The sequence below is a fragment of the Halichoerus grypus genome, chromosome 8, assembly GCF_964656455.1.
Source record: "Halichoerus grypus chromosome 8, mHalGry1.hap1.1, whole genome shotgun sequence".
NCBI lineage: Eukaryota > Metazoa > Chordata > Mammalia > Carnivora > Phocidae > Halichoerus > Halichoerus grypus.
This window is the reverse complement of record NC_135719.1, coordinates 151,261,001-151,274,510: the sequence shown is the minus strand read 5'-3', so window position 1 is coordinate 151,274,510 and position 13,510 is coordinate 151,261,001. Positions and strand designations below refer to the sequence as shown.

Here is a 13,510-nt window from a genome sequence, read left to right as displayed (position 1 = left end):
TGGCTGAGCTGGACTGGGCTGAGCTGGGCTGAACTGGGTTGAGCTGGGCTGAGCTGGACTGGGCTGAGCTGGGCTGAACTGGGTTGAGCTGGGCTGAGCTGGACTGGGCTGAGCTGGGCTGAACTGGGTTGAGCTGGGCTGAGCTGGACTAGGCTGAGATGAACTGGGCTGAGCTGGGATGGGATGGGATGGGCTGGGCTGAGCTGGACTGCATGGGCTGAGCTGGACTGAGCTAGGCTGGGCTGACCTGGGCTGACCTGGGCTGAGCTGAGCTGGGCTACACTGAGCTGAGCTGGGCTGAACTGGGCTGAGTTGGGCTGACATAAGTTGGTCTGGGATGGGCTGAGCTGGGCTGAGCTGGGCTGAGCTAGGCTGGGCTGACCTGGGCTGACCTAGGCTGAGCTGAGCTGGGCTACACTGAGCTGAGCTGGGCTGAACTGGGCTGAGTTGGGCTGACATAAGTTGGTCTGGGATGGGCTGAGCTGGGCTGGGCTGGGCTAGGCCAGGCTGAGCTGGGCTGACTTGGGCTAGGCTGGGCTGAGCTGGGCTGACAGGCTAAACTGAGCTGAGCTGGGCTGAGCTGGGCTGAACTGGGCTGAACTGGGTTGAGCTGGGCTGAGCTTGATTGGGCTGAGATGAACTGGGCCGAGCTGGGCTGGGATAGGATGGGCTGGGCTGAGCTGGGCTGCATGGGCTGAGCTAGGCTGAGCTAGGCTGGGCTGACCTGGGCTGAGTTGGGCTGACCTGGGTTGGTCTGGGATTGGCTGAGCTGGGCTGAGCTGGGCTGGGCTGGGCTGGGCTGAGCTAGGCTGGGCTGAGCTGGGCTGACCTAGGCTGAGCTGAGTTGGGCTAAGCTGGGCTGAGCTGTGCTGAGCTGGGCTTAGCTGGGATGGGCTGAGCTGAGCGGAGCTGTGCTGAGCTAGGCTGAACTGGGCTGAAATGGGCTGAGCTGAACTGAGCTATGTTGAGCTAGACTGACTTGAGCTGAGCTGGGCTGAGCTGAGCTGAGCTGGGCTAAAATAGGCTGAACTAGGCTGGGCCAATCTGGGCTTAGCTGGGGTCAGCTAGGCTGAACTGGGCTGAGCTGAACTGGGCTAAGCTGGGCTGACCTGGGCTGAGCTGGGCTGAGCTGAGCTTAGCTAAACAGGGTTGGGCTGAGCTGGGCTGCCCTGGGCTGAGCTGGGCTGAGCTAGGCTGGGCTGACCTGTGTTGTCCTGTGCTGAGCTGGGCTGACCTGGGCTGACCTGGGCTGAACTGGGTTGAGGTAGGCTGGGCTGAGCTGAGCCTAGCTGGGCTGAGCTGAGCTGTGCTGAACTAGGCTGAAATGGGCTGAACTGAGCTGAGCTGGGCTGACTTGGGCTGAGATGAGTTGCACTGGGCTGAGCTAGGCTAGGCTGATCTTGGCTGAATGGGGTTGAGCTGGGCTGAGCTGGGCTGGGCTGAGCTGAGCTACACTGGGCTGAGCTGGGCTGAGCTGGGCTGAGCTGGGCTCGGGTGGGCTGGGCTAAAATAGGCTGAACTGGGCTGGGCTGATCTGGGCTGAGTTAAGGTCAGCTAGGCTGAGGTGAGCTGGACTGAGCTGAACTGTGCTGAACTGGGCTGAGCTGGACTGCGATGTGCTGGGATGGGCTGAGCTGAACTGGGCAGAGCTGGGCTGAACTGGGCTAAACAGGGCTGAACTGGGCTGAAATGGGCTGAGCTGGGCTGAGCTGAGCTGACTTGGGCTGAGCTGGGCTGAACTGGGCTGAGCTGGGCTGAGCTGAGGTGGGCTGACCTGGGCTGAGCTGGGCTGAGCTGAGCTGACTTGGGCTGAGCTGGGCTGAACTGGGCTGAGCTGGGCTGAGCTGAGGTGGGCTGACCTGGGCTGAGCTGGGCTGACCTGGACTAAGCTGGGCTAGAATAAGCTGAACAGGGCTGGGCCGATCTAGGCTGAGCTAGGGCCAGCTAGGCTGAGCTCGGCTGAGCTGGACTGGGCTGAGCTGGGCTGGAATGGGCTGGGCTGAGCTGGGCTGTACTGGGCTGAACTGGGCTGAGCTGGGCTAAACAGGGCTGAGTTGGGCTGGAATAGGCTGGGCTGGGCTAGGCTGAGCTAGGCTGATGTGGGTTGAGGTGAGCTAGGCTAAACAGGCTGAGCTAGGCTAGGCTAAATTGCCTTCATTTAGTTGGTTTGGCCTGGCTGAATCGGGCTCCCTGAGCCATGAAGTGTGTTGTAGGCCCAGTGGTTGGGGTCATGGGAATAATGTGATTGCAACTGACCAGGTGGGACGAGGCTGGCTGGCAGTCTGAGCTGAGCTGAGCTGAATGAACTTGGTTGTTTTGTGGACTGAACTCAGATGAGTTGTCTTGCTTGAAATGGGATATCCTGGGCTGACCTGGGCCAAGCTGGACCAAGGTGGGCTCCTTGACCTTAGCTGTTCTGAATTGGGCCGAGCTAGTGAGGCTGGGTGTGGAGCTGGTTTGTGTGAGCGGTGCCGCCACGAGGCCCCGGGACTGGTTCCCCTGGACAGGGTGGCAGAGGGGAGCTGAGGGCAGGGCCAGCACAAGCTGGGTCTGGCCTCCAAGGCCGAGGGGGCACAGGTGGGCACGCATCCCAGGTCACCGATTGGGGGAGGACTGCTCCGGGGTCCTCTCCTCTATGAACGGGGCCACTGGTCAGGCCCCCTGGAAGCTCTGCAGGGACAGGAGAGGACCAGACAGGCCTGGCTGGTCAGGAGAGGGGGGTCATACACCCCTACTCCCCAAGAACCCCACATCCTTGCCCCTCAGGGCTGAGGGCAGGGAGTCCTGGCCGAGGCTAAGGGCAGCCACTGCTTCTGACGGGCACAGCGGCTCCTCAGAGGGTGCTTCCAGCAGGATCAGGGGTTAAGGACAGAGGCTGGAGGAGGGTCGCCAGAGCCCACTCCATCTCTGCCCCACGCGTTTCCTTCTCAGACCCCCTCCCAGGGGGCTGGGAGCAGGATGCCCCGGGTCAGCAGTGGGCCCAGCATGTGATGGGATGACTGACACTGGCCCATCCCCACAGCCTCCAGCCGGGACCTGTCCGTGTTCCCCTTGACCTCCTGCTGTAAGGGCATGGACGGTACCGCCTTGGTGACGTTGGGCTGCCTGGTCACGGGCTACCTCCCGAAGCCGGTGACTGTGACCTGGGACACAGGGTCCCTAAACAAGAGCATCGCCACCCTCCCCCCCGCCTTCGACCAGACCTCCGGCCTCCACAGCGCCGTCAGCCAGGTGACTGCCTGGGGCGAGTGGGCCAAACAGAAGTTCACCTGCAGCGTGGCTCACACTGAGTCCCCCGCCGTCAACAAGACCTTCAGAGGTGAGCCGGGGTGGGCTGCCCACACGACCCTGGAGGGAGGAGGGACGGGCCGGGCGGGAGCGGTGGGTGAGCTCACATGCCGTCATGCCGGGTAATGCCCGGCGCACGCGGAGCACGCGGGGCCCAGGCCGGCAGGCGAGTTCCGTGGGCTCAGGGAGGCCAACGCCATGCTGCCACCTCTACCCTAGCATGTGCCATGAACTTCGCGCCGCCCCTCGTGAAGCTCTTCCACTCCTCCTGCAACCCGCTCGGCGACACCCACACCACCATCCAGCTCCTGTGCCTCATCTCTGGCTACATCCCAGGGGACATGGAGGTCATCTGGCTGGTGGATGGGCAGAAGGCCACAAACATATTCCCATACACTGCGCCCGGCACACGGGAGGGCAACGTGATCTCTACCCACAGTGAGCTCAACATCACCCAGGGCGAGTGGGTATCCCAAAAAACCTACACCTGCCAGGTCACCTATCAAGGCTTCACCTTTGAGGATAACGCTCGCAAGTGCACAGGTACGGCCCCCCACCCCCGCTGACACCCAGACACTCGGGCTCAGAGAGGAGGCCCAGGCAGGCCCTCACGCAGCCCCTCCCACACACCACAGAGTCCGACCCCCGAGGCGTGAGCAGCTACCTAAGCCCGCCCAGCCCGCTCGACCTGTATGTCCACAAGTCGCCCAAGATCACCTGCCTGGTGGTGGACCTGGCCAGCACGAAGGACATGAGTCTGACCTGGACCCGGGAGAGCGGGAAACCCGTGTACCCAGACCAGTGGGAGCCAAAGATTCAGTTCAATGGGACAGTCAGCGTCACGTCCATCCTGCCGGTGAACACGGAGGACTGGATTGAGGGCGAGACCTACCATTGCACGGTGACCCACCCAGACCTGCCCAAGGACATCGTGCGCTCCATTGCCAAGACCGCCGGTGAGCCACAGGCCCAGGGGAGGGGGCGGGCCTCCTGCGCGGGAGCCTGGGCTTACCCCACACGTGCCCACAGGCAAGCGTGCCCCCCCGGATGTCTACGTGTTCCTGCCCCCAGAGGAGGACAAGGGGACCAAGGACAGGGTCACTCTCACGTGCCTGATCCAGAACTTCTTCCCCGCGGACATCTCGGTGCAATGGCTTCGAAATGACAGCCCCATCCAGACAGACCAGCATGCCACCACATGGCCCCACAAGGTCACCGGCTCCAGGCCCGCCTTCTTCGTCTTCAGCCGCCTAGAGGTTAGCCGGGCAGACTGGGAGGATCAGAACAAATTCACCTGCCAAGTGGTACACGAGGCGCTGCCCGACTCTAGGATCCTCAAGAAAACGGTGTCCAAAACCCCTGGTAAATGATGCCCCTCCCCCACCAGCTCCCCCGGGCACCTCCTGCTGGGGCAGGGCAGGGGCTGGTCAGACCGTCCGTCCATCGTTGTCAATAAACACTCCAGTGTCTGCTCAGAGCCCTGGGCACTCCCGTTCTTGGGGGCGGGCAGGGTTGCAAGCAGGGAGGTCTTGGCACAGAGGAAGGGGCCCCCAGGAGAGGGGACAGGAGGGGTGCAGCAGGGCCGAGGCTCTGCCCACCGTGGCCATCCAAGTCACAGGGCCTTCCCTGCCACCCCACTATGGGTCATGCCCGCTCAAAGAAGTCCGAAGAGCTGGGGAGGGGGGCAGTACCCGGGGAGGGACCACAGGCACCGCAGTGAGCCCGCGGCCCCTCCCTCTCCTTAAGGCCCAGAGGCCTCAACCTCCAACCTCCCCCCTCCCCCGTCTCCTGCCAGCCCTCTGGACACAGACAAGTCCAGCAGCACACACAGGCCCTCTGAGCGCAGAGATGGGCCAAGTCGGACCCCCACCCTGGTACCTGCACGCAGCAAGCCCGACTGCCCCACCCTGTCCATCCCCTGGCTGCCCCCTCCCTCATACACGCGGACCAGCCAGGCCCCCGACCCCACACTGAGGCCAGTGCCAAGCCTACTCCCACTCCCACCTCTAACCACCCCCGCCCTGCCTACACAGTCAACCAGGCCGGGGTCAACACCCAGAGCCCTGTCTTGCTGCTCAGCCTCACTCCACCCTGATTGATCCTGGGAAGCCCCCAGCCCTCCCAGAAAAGTTCCCAGGAGCCTCACACGAGGTCACACCTACCCGAGCCGCCCTTCAACCACACAAGTCACAGGGCAGCTTAACACCACCACCTACAACAAGAACCACAAGGTCACACGTGGCCCCCCAGTCTGACCCCCCGCCCAGGCCACTCCGTCGCCCTTCCTCCCTGCTACACCTGGACCAGTGGCTCCAAGATGGGCGTGGAGAGGCCTCCCACCCCCACGGAGGAGCCTCCTCCAAGCCCCGGCCTCCCCAGTCCAACCCCCTCCCAGTCACCCTCACCCCATGGACGAACAAACACACAAATGCACACGGCCAGAGTGTGGACTCTGTCTTCTCTCCCCCTGAACCGCACCCCAGAACAGGATGATGGCCTCAACCCAGGGCAGGAGGCTGAGGGGTCAGAGCCAGGTCCAAGCCCACCCCCATCATTCACCCTCCTGTGTGCAGGTCTCCTACAGCCCTAGACCCCACCTTCCGGCCATGCTCATACACACACACGCACACCCCACATCCGACTGAAAGGCAGCACACACACCCGGCCCGCATTCTGAAGACCAGGCCGGAAGCACCAGGCTCCTGCCCGCCACGGGGGCCCCAGGACCATGCACGTGCCGCACCCTCACTCCTCAGCGTGGAAGCCCACGTGCAGGGGAGAGTGGGGCCACAGCAGAAGAGCCAGGGGAGAGCAGTGGGCACTGGTAGGGCCAGGGGCAGCGGGGCACCTCAGGCCTCAGCAAGTCCACGCAAACCAGCCAGCTCCTCAGAGCATCCACGACATAGATCCCCGGGGCTACCCCAGGTCCAGTGGACTCGGCCACACGGCTGAGCCGCTCAGGACTCCAGGCAGGCTGGACATCTGTGTACATTTCACAGAGGTTCTCAGGCTGGCAGGAGTAAAACTGCGTGGGGACGGGGCTCGGAGGCCAGGCCAGTGGCCACAGGCGATGCAGGGACAGGAGAGCTGCTGGGTGGCCTGGGCAAGGGCAGCGGGTGGGGACCGAGAGAAGGCAGGTCACTCCCACACCTTCAAACCCGCGGGGCTTCAGACCCCTGGGCCTCCAGGGGCAGCTCACAGTGGGCTGGACAAGGCGGGCGGCCACTCCAACCACCAGGAGGGCGGCTGAGGACAGGGCATCATTATTGTCTCCCCTCCTCGGGGTGGGGGGGCCAGGCCGGCCGCCCCCCGCCAGCCCATGCAGAGGCTGGACCGGGGAGGGCTGACCGGCCCGTGCCTGCAGAGCTGGAGCTCCAGGAGCTGTGTGCGGATGCCGCTGAGAGCCAGGAGCTGGACGAGCTGTGGGCCAGCCTGCTCGTCTTCATCACCCTCTTCCTGCTCAGCGTCAGCTACAGCGCCACCACCACCCTGTTGAAGGTGGGAGCCTGGAGGCCCCTCGGCCAGGGCGGGGAAGGCCCAGAGGGAGGGGGCGCTCCCGGCAGACCTGTCCTCACACGTGCCCTCCTTCCAGGTGCAGTGGGTCCTGGCCACCGTCCTGCGGGAGAAGCCACAGCCCATCCGAGACTACGCCAACATCGTGCGGCCGGCAGAGTAGGCCCAGAGACAGGGCAGCGAGGCCGTGCTTGCCCCTCCCGTGTCGGAAGCTGTCTGCTCACACGCAGTGGGAGGACCAGGGCACACAAACCCCCAGAGTGGCCAGACACACGACGTCCAGCACACAGACGTCCAGAGGCCTCCAGCTCAGCTCCAAGGTCCAAGGCACCAAGGGGACCTGCCGACCACAGCCCCGACCCCAGCCCACTTTGGCACAAGCCCGTCCCACAGAGTGACCGGAGCTGGGCATGGGTGCTGACCCCTGGGCTCCTCCCTGGTCCTGGGGTCAGGGCCACTCCTGTTCTCACGGAGCAGCCCCCAAAGCACAAGGAGGGTGAAGCCCATGGCCCACCCACCACTCAGAGTCCAAGTCCAGCAAGACCTCGGCTCCCACGCTCAGTCCCACCTCCCTGGAACCAGGTCCAAGTGCCCCGCCCCTGTGCCCAGCCCCAGCTCCCGCCCAGCCTTCTTGCCGGGCACTGGCAGCTCCGTCCCTGCAGAACGCCAGCACACAGAAGGGCTGCTGGGGAGAAGCCACGGGACGGCTCAGGGCTGTGGGCGGGACTCCTGGGGCGGGAGGAGGGGTGCCCCAGCAGAAGGAGCTTCCGAAGGGTCCCGCCTCAGTCAGCACCTCCCAGCCGCATCCACCCTGGCCTCACCTCACCTCTTGCTCCTAGCTCAGCAACCCGCTTGCCTTCCTTTTGAGTTTCTTAGTAAAGTTCCTTTTTACAAATCCCATGCCACCTGAGCACACTTTGGAACAGCTGTCTACCTGTGGGAGTGGGAGGCAGGACCCCTAGGGTTGTGGTCAAGGGACGAGAGGGAAGGGAGCAGGGGCTAGTTCTGGGCCAGAAGGCCCAGGTGGCCAGCTAGCTGCTCCCTGCAAGAGTCCCTCTGACACCCCCAGAGACACCCAGCTCAGTCCCTTCACGCCTGCTCTGCTGATCTCCAGCCAAGACTCACTGCCCCTTCCCATGCTCACATAAAAGCCACGGTCTCCTCTGGGCAAACCCAAAGTAGCTACTTCTGTGGTCAATGCAGGAGGCAATAGGAACCCAGCTGCACAACCACCAAGCTCAGGGCCACCATCAGCCTCCAGGGACCACCGGTCAGCCCCCACATCTGCCCACCCACTGGGTGGGCCAGCACGGAGGTGCCCATGAGCTGAGTGAGACATGCAAGCAAGCACGAGCCGCCTGGGGCTGGCCGCCGCCATCCTCCAGAAGAAATCTGATGAGCCTGGAACTCAGGAGCCAAGATGCTGGAGAGATGGCCAGCTGGCCGAGCATAGTGTTGGGCCTGAGGCTGTGCCCCTCTCACAATAAAGAGCTGGTCTCCCTGCACGGAGACACCTTCCCACTAGGGTCTCTGCGAAGTCCACTGGAAACGGGGAAGCTATGTAAACACACCTGATGAAAGGCAGGTTCCCTCGTCTATGAAGAGTGCTCAGGAACAAAGACAAGCAAAGACGTGGGCAGTCCGTCACAGACAGGAAAATCCAAGCGGCTAATAATAGGAAGAAGAGATTCCAGGAGCTACGGAAGTTCCACTAAGGAGGAAGCCAGGGAGGGGCCGCCCTCTGGGCCTGTCTGAGGGCATGTGGACTGTTGGTACCATCACTCAGGGCCCGTGGCCTCATGCTCAGCACACAGATACCCAGAGTCCTCTGGACGGGAGATTCCACATGTGGAGACGGCCCTCCAGGGACAGCCACCATCCCTGGCACATGTCACACGGACTCAGACATGGACTGGGACTCAGACCAGGGAGGGAAATGAGTGAGGCAGGCATGCAGCCTGAGGAGGGTCGGACCTTGGCCGCTGGCCTCCTGCCCGGGACACAAGTCCCAGGACCCAGCCACTGTGATCCTCATTCCCAGACCCGGAGAAATAGAACATCAGGGAAGGGGAGGTGGAGGCCGAAGACAGGAGGAGACCACGTCACAGCCCCGCCTGGCACACATGGACACACACGGTCTCAGGACCCCTACCCCCACACTTATCAATCAAAGGGGATTTTCGGCTATGAGGTCATTCCTGAGCACCCAGCCAGGCTCTCCTCTAACTGCTACCAAGGTCACAGGGACACGACCAGACCTCGGAGCAGGGACTCCATCTCCACGCCCACACAGCCTGCAGTCTTTCAGCCGTAGACAACCTGCAGGAAGCTTGGCAGACATCCAGACAAGTCCCCATAATGTTGGAGCCATGCAGCCTCGCTCGGACTAAACCCAGGACATGATCTGGAGCTTTCCGGAATGTCCTTGGTCAGGACGATCTTTCCCTCTTGACGGGAGAAGCCCTGCCCTAAATGCTGCTTCCAGGGCCAGCGTGGGTCCCAGCAGCTGTGCTCACTGGGCCTCCAAGAAGACGCTTCCCTTTTTCCCTTAAAATTTTTATTTTTTTTATTTTTTTTTTTATGTTCAGTCAGCCACCACACGTACATCATTAGTTTTTGACATAGTCTTCAGTGATTCACTATTTGCGTATAACACCCAGTGCTCATCACAGCACGTGCCCTCCTTCATGCCCGTCACCCTGTCATCCCCTCCCCCCACCCCCTCCCTTCTGCAACCCTCAGTTTGTTTCCTGGAGTCCAAAGTTTCTTATGGTTTGTCTCTCCCTCTGAGGGGTGCAGGCTCTTTGTGAGGAGCACTGGGTGTTGTATGCATGTGACAAGTCACTGAATGCTACTCCAGAAACCAATATTGCACTCACTGTGAACAGAATAAAATGTAAATAAAATAAAATAATTTTAAAGAGGGTGCAGGCAATATTGTTCAACGTAGTGTTAGAAGTCCTAGCATCAGGAAATAAGTCAAACAGAGAAAGACATGTATCATATGACCTCACTGATATGAGGAATTCTTAATCTCAGGAAACAAACTGAGGGGTGCTGGAGTGGGGGGGGTGGGAGGGATGGGGTGAATGGGTGATGGACACTGGGGAGGGTATGTGCTCTGGTGAGCGCTGTGAATTGTGCAAGACTGTTGAATCTCAGATCTGTACCTCTGAAACAAATAATGCAATATATGTTAAGAAAAAAAAAGAAGAAGATAGCAGGAGGGGAAGAATGAAGGGGTGGGAAATCGGAGGGGTAGACGAACCATGAGAGAAGATGGACTCTGAAAAACAAACTGAGGGTTCTAGAGGGGAGGGGGGTGGGAGGATGGGTTAGCCTGGTGATGGGTATTGAGGAGGGCACGTTCTGCATGGAGCACTGGGTGTTATGCACAAACAATGAATCATGGAACACTACATCTAAAACTAATGATGTAATGTATGGGGATTAACATAACAATAAAAAAATTAAAAAAAGAAGTCCTAGCATCAGCAATCAGACAGCAAAAAGAAATAAAAGGTATTCTAATTGGTATTCAAACTCTCACTCTTCGTGGATGACATGATACTTTATGCGGAAAACCCAAGAGACTCCACCCCCAAATTACTAGAACTCATCCAGCAATTCAGTAATGTGGCAGGATACAAAATCAATGCACAGAAATCAGTTGCTTTTCTATACACTAACAATGCAACTGTTGAAAGAGAAATTAGAGAATTGGTTCCATTTACGATAGCACCAAAAGCCATTAGATACCTCGGAATAAACCTAACCAAAGAGGTAAAGGATCTATACTCTAGAAACTACAGAATTCTTATGAAAGAAATTGAGGAAGACACAAAAAGATGGAAAAACATTCCATGCTCATGGATGGGAAGAATAAACATTGTTAAAATGTCTATGCTACCCAGAGCAATCTATACCTTCAATGTCATCCCGATCAAAATACCAATTTTCACAGAGCTGGAACAAACAGTCCTAAAATTTGTGTGGAACCAGAAAGGGCCCCAAATCACAGGGGATTGGTAAAAATGAAAAACAAAGCTGGGGGGATCACGTTCTTTGCCTGACTTCAAGCTCTATTACAAAGCTGTCATCATCAAGACAGTATGGTACTGGCACAAAAACAGACACATAGACCAATGGAACAGAATAGAGAGCCCAGATATGGACCCTCAACTCTATGGTCAACTAATCTTCGACAAAGCAGGAAAAAACATGCAATGGAAAAAAACAGTCTCTTCAATAAATGATGCTGGGAAAATTGGACAGCCACATGCAAAAGAATGAAACTCGACCATTCTCTAACACCCTACACAAAGATAAACTCAAAATGGATGAAAGACCTCAATGTGAGACAGGAATCCATCAAAATCCTAGAGGAGAACATAGGCAGTAACCTCTTTGACATTGCCCACAGCAGCTTCTTTCAAGACACGTCTCCAAAAGCAAGGGAACAAAAGAGAAAACAAACTTTTGGGACTTCATCAAGATAAAAGCTTCTGCACAGCAAAGGAAACAGTCAACAAAACAAAGAGGCAACCCACAGAATGGGAGAAGATACTTGTAAATGACACTACAGATAAAGGGCTGGTATCCAAGATCTATAAAGAACTTCTCAAACTCAACACCCAAAAAACAAATAATCAAGTCAAAAGTGGGCAGAAGATATGAAAAGACACTTCTCTGAAGAAGACATACAAATGGCTAACAGACACATGAAAAAATGTTCATCATCATTAGCCATCAGGGAAATCCAAATCAAAACCACACTGAGATACCACCTTACACCAGTTAGAATGGCAAAAATTGACAAGACAAGAAACAACAAATGTTGGAGAGGTTGTGGAGAAAGGGGAACCCTCCTACACTGTTGGTGGGAATACAAGTTGGTACAGCCACTTTGGAAAACAGTGTGGAGGTGCCTCAGAAAATTAAAAATAGAGCTACCCTATGACCCAGCAATTGCACTACTGGGTTTTTACCCCAAAGACACAGATGTAGTGAAAAGAAGGGCCATATGCACCCCAATGTTCATAGCAGCAATGTCCGCAATAGCCAAACTGTGGAAAGAGCCGAGATGCCCTTCAACAGATGAATGGATAAAGAAGATGTGGTCCATATATACAATGGAATATTACTCAGCCATCAGAAAGGATGAATACCCAACTTTTACATCCACATGGATGGGACTGGAGGAGATTATGCTAAGTGAAATAAGTCAAGCAGAGAAAGTTAATTATATGGTTTCACTCATATGTGGAACATGAGGAATAGTACAGAGGACCAAACAGGAAGGGAAGGAAATCTGAATGGGATGTCATCAGACAGGGAGACAAACCATGAGAGACACTGAACTCTAGGAAACAAACTGAGGTTTACAGAGGGGAGGTGGGTGGGGGAATGTGGTAACTAGGTGATTTTAATTAAAAATAAAAAAATAAGAGGGGGTATAGGCTGAAACGTGCCCTGTGTTCTCCCCACGTGGTCCAGGGCCTGGTAGAGGCATGGCTAGAGGGGGGGAGGAAAGTACTACGGCCCTGAAACCTGGATATCACCCAAAATTATAGATAGGGAGAGAGAGAGAGAGATGTTGGATAGATAGATGGATAAATGGATAGATAGTTACATGGATGGATGGATGGATTGATAGACAGATATGGATGGATAGGTGATAGATGATAGATAGATAGATAGATAGATAGATAGATAGATAGATAGATAGATAGATAGATAATAGATAGATAATAGAGAGAGAGAGATACGTAGATGGATGGATAGATAGAATAAAATTTTAAGAGAGTTTTGTTCATTTTGAGCTGACAAGACCCACCCCCACTTACAAGTTTCTGGGGGGCCAAGGCCTGGGTTCCTCCCCCCATCTCCTGGACTGGGGGTCCCCCAAGGACAGAGCTGAGTGTCTTCCTTCTCTGACTGGTGCCCCAGATCAGGAGACCTGCCCCATGGACAACAGCACGAGGACAACAAGGGCTCGACTCACACCGGCCCCCAGAGCCAGATGCCGTTGCACATGGCAGAATGCATCTCCTCCAAGCCTGGAAGGCCGGTGTGCCGGTCACCGGTCAGGAGGGCCAGCAGAGGCCTGGCACACGGGGACCACAGCCTGAGAGCAGGCAGCGGGGTGGACACTGCCAGGGATGTTGCCTTCACGGGCCCTCCCGGCAGTAAGGGGCTGCCCTCTCAGGGTCCCTCTGTCCCTCTTTCTTTGCTTCTGTTATGAACCCAGCACAGTGTGCTGAATGCTGGCCCCCGAGAGCTATGTCCACGGCCTAATCCCAGGAACCTTGAATGTGACCTTGTTTGGAAAAGTGTCTTTGCAGATGTGATTGATGTTAAGGATCTTCAGATGAGATGGTCCAGGCCCTAAATCTGATGGCAGGTGTCCTTCCAAGGGGCTGAGGAGGAGACACACAGACACAGAGAAGCCCCATGAAGACTGAGATGGGGGTGGGAGGGATGGGGCCACAAGCCCAGGAGTGACCCTGACCCGTGGAAGGTGCTCAGTCACGCCGGGCGTGGACCCTGACCTGTGAAGGTGCTCGGTCAATCTGAGCCAAGTGCATGTCAGACCTCTTTCCTGAGTTCCGGCTCTTTCCCCTCGTTGCTGCGGGCAGGTGGCTAATGCCATGACATCATACCTCAGCCCAAACGACACCTCTCTGCCCTGTGCCCACGATGCCCATGT

General features: G+C 57.5%; 1 gene segment (V, D, J or C); it reads left to right on the top strand.

Annotated features, from left to right (window-relative positions):
- The first annotated feature begins 2,148 nt into the window (after nucleotides 1–2,148).
- On the top strand, nucleotides 2,149–7,711 carry LOC118519255 (immunoglobulin heavy constant epsilon-like). The segment is given in 7 exon segments: nucleotides 2,149–2,392; nucleotides 3,023–3,319; nucleotides 3,508–3,831; nucleotides 3,924–4,244; nucleotides 4,318–4,650; nucleotides 6,653–6,786; nucleotides 6,881–7,711. Coding segments are annotated over 7 exon segments (1,533 nt in total).
- Nucleotides 7,712–13,510: the final 5,799 nt, after the last annotated feature.